Below are 19795 nucleotides of genomic sequence, written 5' to 3'. Positions count from 1 at the left end.
CCAAATGTTCCTGATTGAAAAGCATTGAAGAGAATTGGAATTTCAGTGTACTTCCTGAATTGACTGGAATTTAAGTGGAAATGACCCTAACCCTGCTCTTTGTGTTTCTGTAGTGGCACATGGAATACAGTCTATTCTCAGCACAGTCCTCAGAATTATTACATCAAAGTGAACACATGATATTCATTCTGATTGGATACTGTACGTCCATTATCATGTACTATCCGTCATGTCTCATAAAAACAGATTACAGAGGAATGCAATGACAAACATCAAGAAAACAACAGACATAGACATGGGAATGGAAAGGAGTATTGTGTTGTGGGACTTGCAGTTGTTCCTAAAGTGAGAATGTAAGGGAGGCTCCATAACAGTAACAGAGGACTAGCAAACAGACGTTTAAATAGATGTTAGTGGTATAAGGTTAGCCGCTCAATATCCCTCAAATGACACCTATTAAAGGGACAATAAAACAGATGAGTCAAACACCAGACACTGGTAAGGGACGCTAGTGGACCAATGGGACGATGACGAGCTATTCAATTGGTCAGTTTCAAGAGGAGGGGTGGGACATGGGGTATGACGGACAGCTGGGATGGCAAAACACGACAACGGCAACCGGCTTAAATACCTTGGTCCCCTGCCAGTATGCCCATATGACAGACACGGCACGCTTATTCCGCGCCTCCGTCTTTAGGCGCCGCAGCTCCATCCGAGCCTGGGGGTGGCCGGGATGGTGGGAGGATGGAGGGAGGAGAGTGGAGGTTAGGAGGGAAGAATAAGAGAGAGGGGAGGAAGAGAGTGAAAAAGAGTGTGAGAAAAGCAGCGGTGGTAAGATCAGCGACAGTAGAAGACCAGAAGGAAAAAGCTGTGAAATTGCTCTAGTTTAGCTCTCAGTATAGCTGGGAGACCTGAGCAGAGCCATGTCTTATAATACTGTATTTCCTTACCTGGCTTTATGGCAGATAAACCTTGTAAAAGCAAAAGGCAATGGATCTCCATAATCAGCAGCTCATCCATTTCCTCCCAATATCATTCTATACTTGTCTAATCATTATGTTGAAATCAGGTAGTGTTTGAGCCAGTACCTGAGTCCCGTGCCAGTACGCTGCAATGGTAGTCACAGCCTCCTTGCATCTCTTCTCATATTTCAGTTGCCGCAAGATGTTGCGGGCCTGGAGAAAAAACATAGTTTTTAAACATGCCTTTACTACAGCATTATCACAGGAAAACATGCTTTCTTATAGTGTTTGACTGGTATGTGGACATGGACATACCTTCCACCCTCTGATGAAGGACTGCATCACTAGTGTAGCACTCTTGATCTTCTGATATTTATTTTGTTGCTGCAACAGGGGAAGGAAAAAAACACTGAGCTCAACTGACAAGTAAGTTCGAACTACAGCCATCTAAGCTCTATAGCCACCATATTAGGGATGCACATCGTTTTCGTTTCAAGATGATTCGATACGCATCTAGATACATGGGCTCCGATACGATACAGGAAAGAAACGTTTTAGTATCAAACGATTCAGTGCGATTTGGTTGAATTAATTTCCATTTTTAAATCAAATCTGCTGCTGATGGAGCTCATGAGCTGGGCCTGTCTGTGCTGGATCTGTCTGTACTGACTTGTGTGTGTGCGCGCGTGTGTGTGTGTGTGTGTGTGTGTGTGTGTGTGTGTGTGTGTGTGTGTAAAATATGTACACTACCGTTCAAACGTTTGGGGTCACTTAGAAATGTCCTTGTTTTTGAAAGAAAAGCAAATTTTTCTTGTCCATTAAAATAACATCAAGTTGATCAGAAAGAGGGTGTAGACATTGTTAATGTTGTAAATTACTATTGTAGCTGGAACACCAGTAAAAACATCAACAGTGAAGAGCCGCTCCGGGATGCTGGCCTTCTAGGCAGAGTTGCAGAGAAAAAGCCATAACTCAGACTGGCCAATAAAAAGAAAAGATTAAGATGGGCAAAAGAACACAGGCACTGGACAGAGGAACTCTGCCTAGAAAACCAGCATCCCGGAGTCGCCTCTTCACTGTTGACGTTGAGACTGGTGTTTTGCGGGTACTATTTAATGAAGCTGCCAGTTGAGGACTTGTGAGGCATCTGCTTCTCAAACTAGACACCATAATGTACTTGTCCTCTTGCTCAGTTGTGCACCGGGGCCTCCCACTCCTCTTTCTATTCTTGTTAGAGACAGTTTGCAGTACACAGCGTTGTGCGAGATCTTCAGTTTCTTGGCAATTTCTAGCATGGAATAACCTTAATTTCTCAGAACAAGAATAGACTGACGAGTTTCAGAAGAAAGTTATTTGTTTCTGGCCATTTTGAGCCTGTAATCAAATCCACAAATGCTGATGCTCCAGACGCTCAACCAGTCTAAAGGCGGCAAGTTTTAATGCTTCTTTAAATCAGAACAACACTTTTCAGCTGTGCTAACATAACTTCAAAAAGGTTTTCTAATGATCAATTAGCCTTTTAAAATTATAAACTTGGATTAGCTAACACAACGTGTCATTGGAACACAGGAGTGATGGTTGCTTATAAATGGGCCCCTGTACGCCTATGTAGATATTCCATTAACAATCAGCCGTTTCCAGCTACAATAGTCATTTACAACATTAACAATGTCTACACTGTATTTCTCATCAATTTGATGTTATTTTAAATGGACAAAAAATTTGCTTATTTTTCAAAAACAAGGGCATTCCTAAGTGACCCCAAACTTTTGAACGGTAGTGAGCGGAGCCATAAGGGAAACTGGGCCTCTACCACCCCACTACCAGTTATAGCCATTGACATAGCCAATGAATATATAGCAGAACTTTGGATTTCACCCAGTCTCATAATCGAATGGTTTTGACAACTCAGTTGGAGTGAGCTTCTCTTCTTCGATCATGCAGTGCGGGCAGCAAAAGCAATTTCTGTCCTTATGAAATTGTCATCTGTACGCTGTATATCTAAAAATGACCATATACACTGATTGTTTCAAGCAAAACTACTGCTGATGGTGAACCTGAACAATCAAAATAAAATTGAATGTAGCCTAAACCCCGATCAGCATGTAGCCTACCTATAGCCAGATGAGAGTTGTGTCCATGGCGATAGCTTAGGCTACCTTTATTCCGATAAAACACAATTTTCAACAGTGCATTTGATCAAAATAACCAAGCAAATAACATTGGTTGCCACTCAACTAATAAAGCCTAATATTGCACAAGCCATTTTACAAACATTTGAACGCTGATCAAGAATAGGCCTACCTCTTGTTGGTCAGTGCGCGAAGCTGTTCACAGCGAGCAGTTTGACTAGGCTACTGATATTACCAAGGGTTGTTCGGCATGCAAAATGACTTGTAGATCAATGACTGTCAACATGGTTACATGAGAGAGGACGCAGTTGTCACAAAAGATGCTATTTTCTGAAGTAATTTGAGCAAAACATTTTAGTGAACCGCCGATCTGTAACATTCAAATCTATTTTCTGATCGATGCATGCTATATTTGGATCAGATTGTGCTCCCACAGACGGATGCACTCATATCTTACACATTTGAACCGGCATGACGTTCTGTATGTGTTTGTGTGTGCATAGTAGAGACAAGCTAACTCACCGCATATCTGCGGTACCAGGCTGCCACCACCACCTGGCTCTTCTTCAGCAGCAGAAAGTGAGTACGAGACTTCCACCCCCGGTAGATCTTCTGGATCAGGGTGGCCAGGTCCTCCAGACACGCCCTCCTCCTCTCCTCCAGAGTGAACAGCTGGGGACACAGGAAGAAGGCATCAAGAAGATGATAGGAACATGAACATCTACTAGAATACTAAGAACACCAGCATAGTCTGTACAATTTAGGAATGAGAAAACCTTTTTCATTGAGACAGGATGTCATTTTGGGACATTATTGTGTGGTTTTGCAGACAGCACAAGATCTTTAGAATGATAAGGGGCTTCTATAGCTGCCCAAACACATTCTCCACCTCAAATACCTTTGCAGACAGAGACCTATCGGGTGAGAGTTTAGTGACCTTGACTAGGCCCCATCCTACCACCACCATGACTGAACTGTAGCTTCACTCTATAACAGAGTCGGAGATACTTAGCTAACCTGGTAAGAAGGTACAGTAGATCAAGGATAAGGACACAACCCTATGAGATCAGGCTTTACTAGCTTTGTTTAGACTGGCTCCTGGACTGACATGGTTTCGTTGTTGCACCCACCACTGCATGTTCTTAAAAGCCCATGCTACCATGGAAAATAGGCCTAAATGTTCCTTTTTTCCCATGCTACTGGCCGAGTCACCATAGAATGGATCAAATTGATTAGGGCTGTCCACGACAAAAAAATTCGTCAATAGAGTTGTCTGGTCTTTCGACCAATCGTTTGGTCTAAATTTTTATATAGACTCACCATATGTTTGAATAAAATCAACTATATGTAGTAGAGGTCGACCGATTAATTGGCATGGCCGATTAATTAGGGGCAATTTCAAATTTTCATAACAATCGGTAATTGCCATTTTTGGACACTGATCATGGCCGATTACATTGCATTCCACGAGGAGACTGCATGGCAGGCTGACTACCTGTTACGCGAGTGCAGCAAGGAGCCAAGGTAAGTTGCTAGCTTGCATTAAACTTATCTTATAAAAAACAATCAATCTTCACATAATCACTAGTTATACACATAGTTGATGATATTACTAGGTTAATTAGCTTGTCCTGCGTTGCATATAATCAATGCGGTGCCTGTTAATTTATCATCGAATCACAGCCTAATTCGCCAAACGGGTGATGATGTAACAAAGGCACATTCGCGAAAAAAGCACAATCGTTGCACGAATGTACCTGCCACAAACATCAATGCCTTTCTTAAAATCAATACACAGAAGTATATTTTTTTTAAACCTGCATATTTAGTTAAAAGAAATTCATGTTAGCAGGCAATATTAACGAGGGAAACTGTGTCACTTCTCTTGCAACATTGTATCTTGCGTTCATTGCACGCAGAGTCAGGGTATATGCAACAGTTTGGGCCGCCTGGCTCGTTGCAAACTAATTTGCCAACATTTTACGTAATTATGACATAACATTGAAGGTTGTGCAATGTAACAGCAATATTTAGACTTAGGGTTGAAACCCGTTCGATAAAATACGTAACGGTTCCGTATTTCACTGAAAGAACAAACGTTTTGTTTTCGAAATGATAGTTTCCGGATTTAACCATATTAATGACCTAAGGCTCGTATTTCTGTGTGTTATTATACTATAATTATGTCTATGATTTGATAGAGCAGTCTGACTGAGCGGTGGTAGGCAGCAGCAGGCTCGTAAGCATTCATTCAAACCTTACTGCATTTGCCAGCAGCTCTTAGCAATGCTTGATCACAGCGCTGTTTATGACTTCAAGCCTATCAACTCCTGAGATTAGGCTGGCAGTACTAAAGTGCCTATAAGAACATCCAATAGTCAAAGGTATATGAAATACAAATGATAGAGAGAAATAGTCGACGCCTCATAATTCCTATGATAACTGCAACCAAATTTTTCTTTACTGGGAATATTGAAGACCTGGGAATATTGAACCACCAGCTTTCATATGTTCTGAGCAAGGAACTTAAACGTTAGCTTTTTTACATGGCACATTTGCACTTTTACTTTCTTCTCCAACACTGGGTTTTGGCATTATTTAAACCAAATTGAGCATGTTTCATTATTTATTTGAGACTAAATATATGTTATTTAGGTATTATATTAAGTTAAAATAAAAGTGTTCATTGTTCATTCAGTAACTGTCATTCTTTCAAATAAGGCCGATTAATCGGTATAGGCTTTTTTGGTCCTCCAATAATCGGTATCGGCGTTGAAAAATCAATCTCGACCTCTAATATGTAGGCTACTGAGCTTGTCTGATGCTTTAAGCACTGTAAATAAAAATAAATTCAGACAAATTACTAAAGAGGGTAAGCCAGAAATCAATATAGCCTAACCAGAACAAAAAAAAACTGTTCCCGACCCAACCCTCCTCCTCTCGCTGCTGCTGGCTTCTCAGATTCTGCCGTCACGCTCCTGAAGTTGCGGGTAATAGGCTACACCAGCGTTCGGCAACCTTTTCCATTTGGAGTGCCATGTTATCATACAGTTTTTACTGATCTGCGTCCCAATTATGATTTTCAAATGCACATTTTTGTGGAACAGTTTAATTTCATTTCCCAGTCAAAAGTTTGGGCACACCTACTTTATTTTTACCATGTTACACATTGTTGAATAATAGTGAAGACATCAAAACTATGAAATAACATATATGGAATCATGTAGTAACCAAAAAAAAGTGTTAAACAAATCAAAACATATCTTATATTTGACAATCTACAAAGTAGGCACCCTTTGCATTCTCTCAACCAGCTTCACCTGGAATGCTTTTCCAACAGTCTTGAAGGAGTTCTCACATATGCTGAGCACTTGTTGGCTGCTTTTCCTTCACTCTGAGGTCCAACTCATCCCAAACCATCTCAATTGGGTTGAGGTGGGGGGGATTGTGGAGGCCAGGTCATCTGATGCAGCACACAATCACTCTCCTTCTTGGTCAAATAGCCTTTACACAGCCTGGAGGTGTGTTGGGTCATTATCTGGTTGAAAAACAAATGATAGTCCCACTAAGCGCAAACCAGATGGGATGGCGCATTCCTGCAGAATGCTGTGGTAGCCATGCTGGTTAAGTGTGCCTTGAAATCTAAATAAATCACAGTGTCACCAGCAAAGCACCCCAACACCCTCACACCTCCTCCTCAATTATTCATGGTGGGAACCACACATGCGATCATCTGTTCACCTACTCTGCGTCTCAAAAAGACAGCGGTTTGAACCAAAAATCTCACATTTGGATTCATCAGGCCAAAGGACAGATTTCCACCAGTCTAATGTCCATTGCTCGTGTTTCTTGCCCCAAGCAAGTCTGTTATTCTTATTGGTGTCCTTTAGTAGTGGTTTCTTTGCAGCAATTCGACCATGAAGCCCTAATTCATGCAGTCTCCTCTGAACAGTTGATGTTGAGATGTGTCTGTTACTTGAACTCTGTGAAGCATTTATTTGGGATGCAATTTCTAAGGCTGGTAACTCTAATGAACTTATCCTCTGCAGCAGAGGTAACTCTGGGTCTTCCTTTCCTGTGGCGGTCCTCACGAGAGCCAGTTTCATCATAGCGCTTGATGGTGTTTGTGACTGCATTTGAAGAAACGTTCAAAGTTCTTGAAATGTTCCATATTGATTGACATTCATGTCTTAAAGTAATGGACTGTCGTTTCTCTTTGCTTATTTGAGCTGTTCTTGCCATAATATGGATTTGGTATTTTACCAAATAGGGGTATCTTCTGTATACCACCCCTACCGTGTCACAACGCAACTGATTGGCACACCAGTTAATTGAAATGCATTCCAGGCGACTGGAAGCTGGTTGAGAGAATGCCAAGAGTGTGTAACGCTGTCATTAAGGCAAAGGGTGGCTACTTTGAAGAACCAAAAACATAAAATATATTTTGATTTGTTTAACACTTTTTAGGTTACTACATGATTCCATGTGTGTTATTTCATAGTTTTGACATCTTCATTATTATTCTACAATGTAGAAATAGTAAAAATAAAGAAAAACCCTGGAATGAGTAGGTGTCCAAACTTTCAACTGGTACTGTATAATAAAGTATTCATGTTTCAAAATCAATGTCATGTGGTTAATCAAAATTTTATATAAATGAAAATGATAAATCTAAAAGTAACTTCCTTTGCCATTGCCAATATGTAAAGATAAAAACATTGCAGCACGCAGGTAGAAAATATCTTTAAAAAAATAAATATCCTATGAATCACATTGGCTACGCATGGCCTGTCTGCCAGGAATTTAAAACTTTGTATCAACTTGTTCCGCCCAAAGCTCTTGCTCGAGCTTTGGACAGACAGACATTGGGGTAGGCTATTTGTGTAAGGGATAAGAAGTAATCAGGTAGGCCTATTTTATGACATTTCCACCGGATCCGAGCATGACATTTTTTTCCCTTTCATGCCGAGTGGTTATCGAAAGGTAGAGCATTGGAAAGATATTTCAAATAGGCTACGTTGAGGAACTACTGTCATTATCAACAGACTTATTTTACTTGCTGTTTGATGCGAAGAAAGAAATTACTTTGAAAAGCTCCACAGTGATTGTGAGTAAATGGGCACATTTATAGGCCTACATTTGCGTGTAGGGCAGGTAGACTAGGTCTACTTCTATGCGTAATCAGACACGTGTTCTTACTCAAGACTGACAGGAGTACTCCAAACAAAAGACAATGAATAAATTCACAACTCGTAAATGGAATGAAATAAACCAAAACTTTTTAGCCTAGATTGTGCACTCTGCAAACAACATGTCCACTCCTACAATGACAACAGTAAGACTGTAATAAAATATTGAACGCATTAACAAAAATTATCATATCCAAACAAACATTGTATATTAGAAATTATGGTAATTAACGGTAAATGTACTACTGGTGATCGTGTGCCATATTTTTTTGTTGTTGTATATATTTGCCACTGTTCCACCAACAGCCTATCGACCAAACAATCGACCAGTCAACTAAACGAGGTAAGCCCTAGAATTGATAAATGAAACCATGTGTGCTCAGAATGTTGGTTAAGTGTTGTAATTAGTATAGAGGGCCTCAGCAGAGCATGACTTCCTGCTCTCAGATGCCTTTTAATGCAGTCAAACATGAGAGCATGAGCCCACTGGATTAGCCATACTATATATGACTACATACTGTATATGACTACATACTGTATATGACTACATACTGTATATGACTGATGGGGGGCAATCAATGTGTATCTTCTGAGCTCATGCTGCTAGGTGACCTAAACTGGGACATGCTTAACACCCCGGCCATCCTACAATCTAAGCTTGATGCCCTCAATCTCACACAAATTATCATTGAACCTACCAGGTACAACCCCAAATCCATAAACACGGGCACCCTCATAGATATCATCCTAACCAACTTGCCCTCTAAATACACCTCTGCTGTTTTCAACCAAGATCTCAGCGATCACTGCCTCATTGCCTGCATCCGTAATGGGTCTGCGGTCAAACGACCACCCCTCATCACTGTCAAACGCTCCCCAAAACAATTCTGCGAACAGGCCTTTCTAATTGACCTGGCCGGGGTATCCTGGAATGACATTGACCTCATCCCATCAGTAGAGGATGCCTGGTTATTCTTTAAAAGTGCCTTCCTCACCATCTTAAATAAGCATGCTCCATTCAAAAAATGTAGAACTAGGAATAGATATAGCCCTTGGTTCACTCCAGACCTGTCTGCCCTTGACCAGCACAAAAACATCCTGTGGCGTTCTGCATTAGCATCGAATAGCCCCCGTGATATGCAACTTTTTAGGGAAGTTAGGAACCAATATACACAGGCAGTTAGGAAAGCTAAGGCTAGCTTTTTCAAACAGAAATTTGCATCCTGTAGTACAAACTCAAAAGTTCTGGGACACTGTAAAGTCCATGGAGAATAAGAGCACCTCCTCCCAGCTGCCCACTGCACTGAGGCTAGGAAACACTGTCTCTACCGATAAATCCACAATAATTGAGAAATTCAATAAGCATTTTTCTACAGCTGGCCATGTTTTCCACCTGGCTACCCCTACCTCGGTCAACAGCCATACGCTCCCCACAGCAACTCACCCAAACCTCCCCCACTTCTCCTTCACCCAAATCCAGATAGCTGATGTTCTGAAAGAGCAGCAAAATCTGGACCCCTACAAATCAGCCGGGCTAGACAATCTGGACCCTCTCTTTCTAAAATCATGTGCTGAAATTATTGCAACCCCTATTACTAGCCTGTTCAACCTCTCTTTCGTATCGTCTGAGATTCCCACAGATTGGAAAGCAGCCGCGGTCATCCCCCTCCTCAAAGGGGGAAACACTCTAGACCCAAACTGCTACAGACCTATATCTATTCTACCCTGCCTTTCTAAGGTCTTTGAAAGCCAAGTTAACAAACAGATTACCAACCATTTCGAATCTCACCGTACCTTCTCCGTTATGCAATCTGGTTTCAGAGCTGGTCATGGGTGCACCTCAGCCACGCTCAAGGTCCTAAACGATATCATAACCGCCATCGATAAGAGACATTACTGTGCAGCCGTCTTCATCGACCTGGCTAAGGCTTTCGACTCCGTCAATCACAACATTCTTATTGGCAGACTCAACAGCCTTGGTTTCTAATAAGATTGCCTAGCTTGGTTCACCAACTACTTCTCCGATAGAGTTCAGTATGTCAAATCGGAGGGCCTGTTATCCGGACCTCTGGCAGTCTCTATGGGGGTGCCACAGGGTTCAATTCTCGGGCCGACTCTCTTCTCTGTATACAGCAATGATGTCGCTCTCGCTGCTGGTGATTCTTTGATCCACCTTTACGCAGACGACACCATTCTGTATACCTCTGGCCCTTCTTTGGACACTGTGTTAACTAACCTCCAGACGAGCTTCAATGCCATACAACTCTTCTTCTGTGGCCTCCAACTGCTCTTAAATGCAAGTATAACTAAATGTATGCTCTTCAACCAATCGCTGCACGCACCTGCCCACCCGTCCAGCATCACTACTCTGGACGGTTCCGACTTAGAATATGTGGACAACTACAAATACCTAGGTGTCTGGTTAGACTGTAAACTCTCCTTCCAGACTCACATCAAACATCTCCAATCCAAAATTAAATCTAGAATTGGCTTCCTATTTCGCAACAAAGCATTCATCACTCATGCTGCCAAACATACCCTCGTAAAACTGACCATCCTACCGATCCTCAACGATGTCATTTACAAAAAAGCCTCTCGTTGGCTGGCCCTCGCTTCATACTCGTTGCCAAACCCACTGGCTCCAGGTCATCTACAAGTCTCTGCTAGGTAAAGCCCCGCCTTATCTCAGCTCACTAGTCACCATAGCAGCACCCACCCGTAGCACGCGCTCCAGCAGGTATATCTCACTGGTTACCCCCAAAGCCAAATCTTCCTTTGGCCGCCTCTCCTTCCAGTTCTCTGCTGCCAATGACTGGAACGAACTACAAAAATCTCTGAAGCTGGAGACTCTTACCTCCCTCACTAGCTTTAAGCACCAGCTGTCAGAGCAGCTCACAGATTACTGCACCTGTACATAGTTTATCTGTAAATAGCCCATCCAATCTACCTCATCCCCATACTGTATTTATTTATCTTGCTCCTTTGCACCCCAGTATCACAACTGGCACATTCATCTTCTGCACATCCTACCATTCCAGTGTTTAATTGCTATATTGTAATTACTTTGCCACCATGGCCTATTTATTGCCTTACCTCTCTTATCCTACCTCATTTGCCCATGCTGTATATAGATTTTTCTACTGTATTATTGATTGTATGTTTGTTTATTCCATGTGTAACTCTGTTGTTGTATGTGTCGAACTGCTTTGCTTTATCTTGGCCAGGTCGCAGTTGCAAATGAGAACTTGTTCTCAACTAGCCTACCTGGTTAAATAAAGGTGAAATAAAATAAATAAACATCCAAAAATCCTCACATTATGATCTTTGGCTAAATCTACGACTTCCATAACAGAGCATGCTGCTCTTTTCAAAGTTGTGTCACATCCTTGGCAGTAACCCTCCTCCCTCCTAAACCTAATGTAAAAAAAACATCAAGTAGTACCATTTATAATATCAGAGACAGTGACAGGTTCCAGGTCAACTGTGCATGCTTATGCAATGTTATGTTATTCTACCGTTCTGGGGTTCCTGATGAAGATCTTGGAGCGTCCGTAGGCAAACTCCTCAGTTGGAACAGAACAATCTGTCAGCAGCACCACCACTCCGTCCCTACAGGAGACAGAGGTACAATTCTTCACTATTTTGTTACGACCCTTCTCTTAACTAATTAGACATGGTGGGACTTTGACATGTACATGATTAAAGGGACAAGATGGGAATAGTTCAGATGAAGGGGAAAGGGCAAACGATAGGGGAATAAGAAAAATGGACAGACGGAGAGAGACACAGAGAGAGAGAGAGACACAGAGAGAGAGAGAGACACAGAGAGGACGAAGGAAATGAATTAAGGCAGGGAGAGACTGGCAGACTCTCAGAAAGAATGCCATTCTAAGATGATAAAAGTCCATATCTGAAATAACATGTGGGATGAACATGTAACCTCATGAACCACTTACACACCTTATAAGGAGGATAGTAGGCACACACACATGCTGTTGTTTATATAATCCACATCAGATATGAATCGATGTTATACCTTTAAATACATTTAAGTAATTTAGCAGACACTTATCCAGAGCGACTTACAGCACATGCTTTGTAAACAACAGGTGTAGACTAAACAGTGAAATGCTTACTTACTGGCCCTTCCCAACAACGCAGAGAGAAAAATAATAGAAAAATAAGAATCCTGGAGTCGCCGCTTCAGTTTCTTGGTAATTTCTCGCATGGAATAGCCTTCATTTCTCAGAACAAGAATAGACTGACGAGTTTCAGAAGAAAGTTAGAGTTTTATTGCCTTTTTAATCAGAACAACAGTGTCCAGCTGTGCTAACATAACTGCAAATCGCCAGCTGTTGCTGGGCAACACGGACTTTCAACTCCCTCCAAAGATTTTCTATGGGGTTGAGATCTGGAGACTGGCTAGGCCACTCCAGGACCTTGAAATGCTTCTTACGAAGCCACTCCTTCGTTGCCCGGGCGGTGTGTTTGGGATCATTGTCATGCTGAAAGACCCAGCCACGTTTCATCTTCAATGCCCTTGCTGATGGAAGGAGGTTTTCACTCAAAATCTCACGATACATGGCCCCATTCATTCTTTCCTTTACACGGATCAGTCTTCCTGGTCCCTTTGCAGAAAAACAGCCCCAAAGCATGATGTTTCCACCCCGATGCTTCACAGTAGGTATGGTGTTCTTTAGATGCAACTCAGCATTCTTTGTCCTCAAAACACGACGAGTTGAGTTTTTACCAAAAAGTTATATTTTGGTTTCATCTGACCATATGACATTCTCCCAATCTTCTTCTGGATCATCCAAATGCTCTCTATCAAACTTCAGACGGCCTGGACATGTACTGGCTTAAACAGGGGGACACGTCTGGCACTGCAGGATTTGAGTCCCTGGCGGCGTAGTGTGTTACTGATGGTAGGCTTTGTTACTTTGGTCCCAGCTCTCTGCAGGGCATTCACTAGGTCCCCCCGTGTGGTTCTGGGATTTTTGCTCACCGTTCTTGTGATCATTTTGACCCCACGGGGTGAGATCTTGCGTGGAGCCCCAGATCGAGGGAGATTATCAGTGGTCTTGTATGTCTTCCATTTCCTAATAATTGTTCCCACAGTTGATTTCTTCAAACCAAGCTGCTTACCTATTGCAGATTCAGTCTTCCCAGCCTGGTGCAGGTCTACAATTTTGTTTCTGGTGTCCTTTGACAGCTCTTTGGTCTTGGCCATAGTGGAGTTTGGAGTGTGACTGTTTGAGGTTGTGGACAGGTGTCTTTTATACTGATAACAAGTTCAAACAGGTGCCATTAATACAGGTAACGAGTGGAGGACAGAGGAGCCTCTTAAAGAAGTTACAGGTCTGTGAGAGCCAGAAATCTTGCTTGTTTGTAGGTGACCAAATACTTATTTTCCACCATAATTTGCAAATAAATTCATTAAAAATCCTACAATGTGATTTTCTGGATTTTTTCTCTCTCATTTTGTCTGTTGCACAATTGGTGGCTGACTAAATACTTTTTTGCCCCACTGTATATTGGTCATTGCTCCCAAGTGGCGCACAATGGGATTGCCTTGCAGTTCTCCAGCTGAATCCACTGAAAGTGCGCGAGGTTCAAGGCACGAGGACAGGGGGCATGGGATGGGCCGCAGAGCCACGCACAGAAGACTGCCCTAGTCCATGGGGAAGGGAGGAGGAGGAGGGGGGTGGATAACACTTTAAGGGGCATTGCACTAATAATGGAGCTGACTAGAGAAACGTTCCCGCTGTTCTGGTCTTAGTGCCAATCTGCATGTTCAAACTAAAACAATGTAACTAATAATGGCATGTTTATGCTTTCGTTAATAAAATAATAATAAAAATACTCTTTCAAAATGCTGATGTTTATTTAGTTATTGATCCATAATGAATTACTATGGAATAAATATCACTGAATTACAGAAATATCCTCCAATCCTCTATATGTAATTATTGGCAGAGAGTCATGCCATATTTTTCGATATACTGTAGGCCTACCGTAGGCGACATGAGTCTCACTAGTGTTGAGTAATGTGCTGTTTAAAGTGGTGTAGGTCTTATTTATTTAAAGAGCATATTGAAGTTAGAAGCAATAGGATTTGAAGCAACAGCCTACAACTATTTTAGCACAGTTTCACGCTGCACTGAGACAAGCACGGGGACTGGTCTTGATAATTCAATGAGATTTTTATTTTCACTGAATCTCCATTTGGGTATTAGTTAGACTAGAATTAGAAAATTAGGGTGTAGAAATGTTATGCTCATAGTGTAATCATATTTTCCGTTCCATTCTAACGGAAACCCAGAGGGCTTATAATTTTTCTTGGAATAGAAACACCATAATATTAATCAACTTAATTAAGCAAAATTTCTTAAAATCAGTCTCATATACTATGTTCTTACAAAAAAAGGTATTCAATTCTCTAGTACAGCCGCTATTGAAGGCTATCAAATGCTTCTCAAAGATGCCCTCTGGTGGTCAAACTAGCACTAACTAGCATTAAATGGTACCAGTGGTAAACTTAAATAACGTGCCATTGAATTCTGCGGCACCATGCAAGCTGCGCCGCAGTACGCTGCAACTTTTAAAGGACAAACCACTAAGTCTCATACCATTATTTTATATTATATGATTTCATAGTAAGAATACTATAATTGAACTTAGCTGAAAAAAATAAAGGATATTTTTCCCATTCCAGAGCGAGTGCACATATGAAGTGGCTATATTGAGCGTAAAAGTGATCATTTGAAACCGGTCCTATACACTAGATTTAGAGTTATTTGACTAATTCAGTTGTGAATGATAAACCTTACAATGTCTTAGAAATCAAAATGTATATGGGCTGCATGATGCGACTATAGGCTATTTACTATTTGAAAAAGAAGGGCTTGGGCTCATATATGTGCCTATGCATAAGCTGTAATATGCATATGGGTGTTCTACGTGCAACGTCTTAAATGCTTTGAATTAATCATCACCTTAGAAAGTGCTGTCCATTTCATTGTTTGGCTTTGAAACAAAATGCACAATGACCATGTTTTCCACTCAGTTTCAACCTGTTGATAAACTTTTCTTCAAATTGGTCATCACAGTGAGGTCAAAAAATGTACCTTAATGGTTAGTTTTAAAAGCATGACACTCTTTTCATGATAAGTGTTTGATATGATTTTCGATTGCATTTGCATTGATATCAGAGTGGTTAGAGGGACAATAGAGCTCTGAGTACCAGGCCACTAGGCGCTCGTTAGTGAGTTGGGTACTACCAACCCGTGTCCAGAGTGCACAAAAGGAGATTAGTGTGACTCAGCGGTCACATGGAATTTGACTGCGGTCATGACTCATGACTACTGGTGTGGCAGTAATAAGGTCACCGCAACAGCCTTACTCGCATCACTGGGCAGCTCGTGGCTGGGTTTCCCTTTGCAATCCGTGATAGTTTGTAAACCCTGCCAAATCCGACGAGCATCAGAGCCGGCGTAGTTGGATTTGATCTTAGTCCTGTATTGACGCTTTGCCTGTTGGATGGCTTGGAGGTCGTAGTGGGATTTCTTATAAGCGTACGAATTAGTGTCCCTCTCCTTGAAAGCGGCAGCTCTAGCCTTTAGCTTAGTGCATTTGTTGCCTGTAATCCATGGCTTATGGTTGGGATATGTATGTACGATGTTGTCAATTCACTTATTAATGAAGCCGGTTACTGATGTGGTAAACTGCTCAATGTTATCAGATGAATCCCGAAACATATTCTAGTCTGCGCTAGCGAAACAGTTCTGTAGCTTAGCATCTGTTTCATCAGACCACTTCCATATTGAGCGCGTCACCGGTACTTCCTGTTTGAGTTTTTGCTTTAAGCAGAAATTAGGAGGATAGAGTCATGGTCAGATTTGCCAAAGGGAGGGCGAGGGAGAGCCTTGTATGCATTTCTGTGTGTGAAGTAAAAGTGATAGAGTTTTGTCACCTCTAGTTACACAGGTGACATGCTGGTAAAAATGAGATAATGCAGTTTCCTTGCACTAAAATCACCGTCCACGAGAAGCGACGCACTCATTGAGTGCGGTCTTCGTGCAAGCATTAGTTTGTTGTGGTAAATAGACAGCTACGAAAAATATAGATGAAAACTCTTGGTTAACATTATGGTCTGCAGCTTACCATGTGGTATTCTAACAGAGATAGCACACAAGCTGTTGTTTACAAAGACACACCCCTCCCTCCTTTGTGTTACCCGATGCTACAGTCCAGTCTTGACGATACATGGTGAAAAAAAACTGAGATGTATATTATCCATGTCCTTGCTCATCCACGACTTCGAGAAACATAGAATGACAGATCTTCATGTCCCGTTGATAGGATAGTCTCGAATGGAGTCTCGAATAGTCTCGAACACCATCTCACTTGTCAGTGAATGTAACATGACAGCATCAGAGATAAGAACCAACAGCCTCAAAATGCCCAGGGCAGCGTAAAGGAACCCTGGTTTGACTGTTTGTCTCACAGAGCAAGCAGATCACTACAAGATCTAGCCACCCCAACACAGCTTGTTGACGTAGCCGTATTATGGTGGGATATGTGTGGGCAAATCATCTATGGATGACTACTGCTGTTACTACATTATCCTGTCGTTAGTACTGTACGCTGTAATTTCACAGCATTCTGCTGAACATGGGAGAGGATATTGTAATATCACTTTGTGACAACTGCTGATTAAAAAAGGGTGTTATTTCCTTGATTTGAATGAGGAAGAGTGAGGTAAATATATTTACTCTAGGTTTATCATATGGTAAATACAATATTCTGAACAGGCAGATAATAAATACAGCATTTCTGTTCAGGCAGAGCAGAGGTCCTACCTGGCGGGTCCTCTCCACTGGGGCCAGGTCTTCTTGCAGAGCATCTTGTATCGCTCCAGACAGGACTCGTAGGGCTGGCGGAAGGCGTAGCCAGCCCTCCTCACGCGCACATTCTCCACCAGGCCCAGGTAACGCACCTGATGACACACCAGCGAGTCGGTGAAGATGTGGGCTACCTTCTTATCGTTGGGCTTGATGCACCTGAGGAAAACAGACAGACACTAAGGCATGGACATGCATGGTCACACAAAGGTAATCAGTGGATCAGAGTTGAGACAACTCAGGACATCCCGAGTGGCACAGCGGTCTAAGGCACTGCATTGCAGTGTTCGCTACAGTTGAAGTCGGAAGTTTACATACACTTAGGTTGGAGTCATTAAAACTCGTTTTTCAACCACTCCACAAACTTCTGGTTAACAAACTATAGTTTTGGCAAGTCAGTTAAGACATCTACTTGTGCATGACAAGTAATTTTTCCAACAATTGTTAACAGACAGATTATTTCACTTATAACTCACTGTATCACAATTCCAGTGGGTCAGAAGTCTACATACACTCATTTGACTGTGCCTTTAAACAGCTTGGAAAATTCCCGAAAATGATGTCACGGCTTTAGAAGCTTCTGATAGGCTAATTGACATAATTTGAGTCAATTGGAGGTGTACCTGTGGATGTATTTCTTTTTTTTCTGTTAAAAAAAATAAATGTTATCCCCTTTTCTCGCCAATTTTCGTGGTATCCAATCGCTAGTAATTACTATCTTGTCTCATCGCTACAACTCCCGTACGGGCTCGGGAGAGACGAAGGTCGAAAGCCATGCGTCCTCCGAAGCACAACCCAACCAAGCCGCACTGCTTCTTTAACACAGCGCGCCTCCAACCCGGAAGCCAGCCGCACCAATGTGTCGGAGGAAACACCGTGCACCTGGCCCCCTTGGTTAGCGCGCACTGCGCCCGGCCCGCCACAGGAGTCGCTGGAGCGCGATGAGACAAGGATATCCCTACCGGCCAAACCCTCCCTAACCCGGACGACGCTAGCCCAATTGTGCGTCGCCCCACGGACCTCCCGGTCGCGGCCGGCTGCGACAGAGCCTGGGCGCGAACCCAGAGACTCTGGTGGCGCAGCTAGCACTGCGATGCAGTGCCCTAGACCACTGCGCCACCCGGGAGGCCCCCTGTGGATGTATTTCAAGGTCTACTTTCAAACACAGTGCCTCTTTGTTTGACATCATGGTGAAATCAAAAGAAATCAGCCCAGACCTCAGAAAAAAAAATAGTAGACCTCCACAAGTCTGGTTCATCCTTGGGAGCAATTTCCAAACGCTTGAAGGTACCAAGTTCATCTATACAATCAATAGTACGCAAATATAAACACCATGAGACCATGCAGCCGTCATACCGCTCAGGAAGGAGATGCGTTCTGTCTCCTAGAGATGAACGTACATCGGTGCGAAAAGTGCAAATCAATCCCAGAACAACAGCAAAGGATCTTGTGAAGATGGAGGAAACGGGTACAAAAGTATCTATATCCACAGAGTCCTATCTACATAACTTGAGAGGCCGCTCAGCAAGGAAGAAGCCACTGCTCCAAAACCACCATAAAAAAGCCAGACTACGGTTTGCAACTGCACATGGGGACAAAGATCGTACGTTTTGGAGAAATGTCCTCTGGTCTGATGAAACAAAAATAGAACTGTTTGGCCATAATGACCATCGTTATGTTTGGAGGAAAAAGGGGGAGGCTTGCAAGCTGAAGATCACCATCCCAACCGTGAAGCACGAGTGTGGCAGCATCATGTTGTGGGTGTGCTTTGCTGCAGGAGGAACTGGTGCACTTCACAAAATAGATGGCATCATAAGGGGAGGAAAATTGTGTGGATATATTGAAGCAACATCTCAAGACTTCAGTCAGGAAGTTAAAGCTTGGTCGCAAATGGGTCTTCCAAGTGGACAATGACCCCAAGCATACTTCCAAAGTTGTGGCAAAATGGCTTAAGGATAACAAAGTCAAGGTATTTGAGTGGCCATCACAAAGCCCTGACCTAAATCCTATAGAAAAAGCGTGTGCGAGCAAGGAGGCCTACAAACCTGACTCAGTTACACCAGCTCTGTTAGGAGGAATGGGCCAAAATTCACCCAACTTATTGTGGGAAGCTTGTGGAAGGCTACCCGAAACGTTTGACCCAAGTTAAGCAATTTAAAGGCAATGCTACCAAATACTAATTGAGTGTATGTAAACTTCTGACCCACTGGGAATGTGATGAAAGAAATAAAAGCTGAAATAAATCACTCTACTATTATTCTGACATTTCACATTCTTAAAATAAAGTGGTGATCCTAACTGACCTAAGACAGGGAATTTTTACTAGGATTAAATGTCAGGAATTGTGAAAAACTGAGTTTAAATGTATTTGGCTAAGGTGTATGTAAACTTCCGATTTCAACTGTATGTCACTACAGATCCTGGTTCGATCCCGGGCTGCATTGCAGGCGGTGCACAAGCGTTGTCCAGGTTAGGAGAGGGTTTGGCCGGCCGGGATGTCCTTGTCCCAATGTGCTCTAGCGACTCCCGTGGCGGGCCGGGCGCATGCACGCTGACACGACCGCCAGGTGTACGGTGTTTCCTCCAACACATTGGCTTCTGGGTTAAGC

At 42.5% G+C, this 19795-nt stretch overlaps 1 protein-coding gene across 6 annotated transcripts in view; it reads right to left on the bottom strand.

Annotated features, from left to right (window-relative positions):
* The window catches only part of LOC120058316 (unconventional myosin-Ib-like), a 142951-nt gene that overhangs the window by 11496 nt on the left and 111660 nt on the right, over window positions 1-19795 (bottom strand). For 5 of the 6 annotated variants that reach the window (XM_039006887.1, XM_039006890.1, XM_039006889.1 and 2 more), the window contains 5 exons: window positions 17145-17345; window positions 11799-11892; window positions 3617-3766; window positions 1278-1346; window positions 1089-1175 (listed from right to left, as the gene is read on the bottom strand). In XM_039006887.1, the coding sequence (XP_038862815.1) occupies window positions 1089-1175; window positions 1278-1346; window positions 3617-3766; window positions 11799-11892; window positions 17145-17345 (601 nt within the window). Of the gene's footprint in view, window positions 1-631; window positions 719-1088; window positions 1176-1277; window positions 1347-3616; window positions 3767-11798; window positions 11893-17144; window positions 17346-19795 lie in introns of all 6 variants that reach the window. The other variant, XM_039006892.1, reaches the window with a different exon arrangement.

This window comes from Salvelinus namaycush, chromosome 13 (assembly GCF_016432855.1).
Source record: "Salvelinus namaycush isolate Seneca chromosome 13, SaNama_1.0, whole genome shotgun sequence".
NCBI lineage: Eukaryota > Metazoa > Chordata > Actinopteri > Salmoniformes > Salmonidae > Salvelinus > Salvelinus namaycush.
Note: the sequence above shows the minus strand (reverse complement) of the source record. Positions and strands in the feature narration are given on the sequence as shown.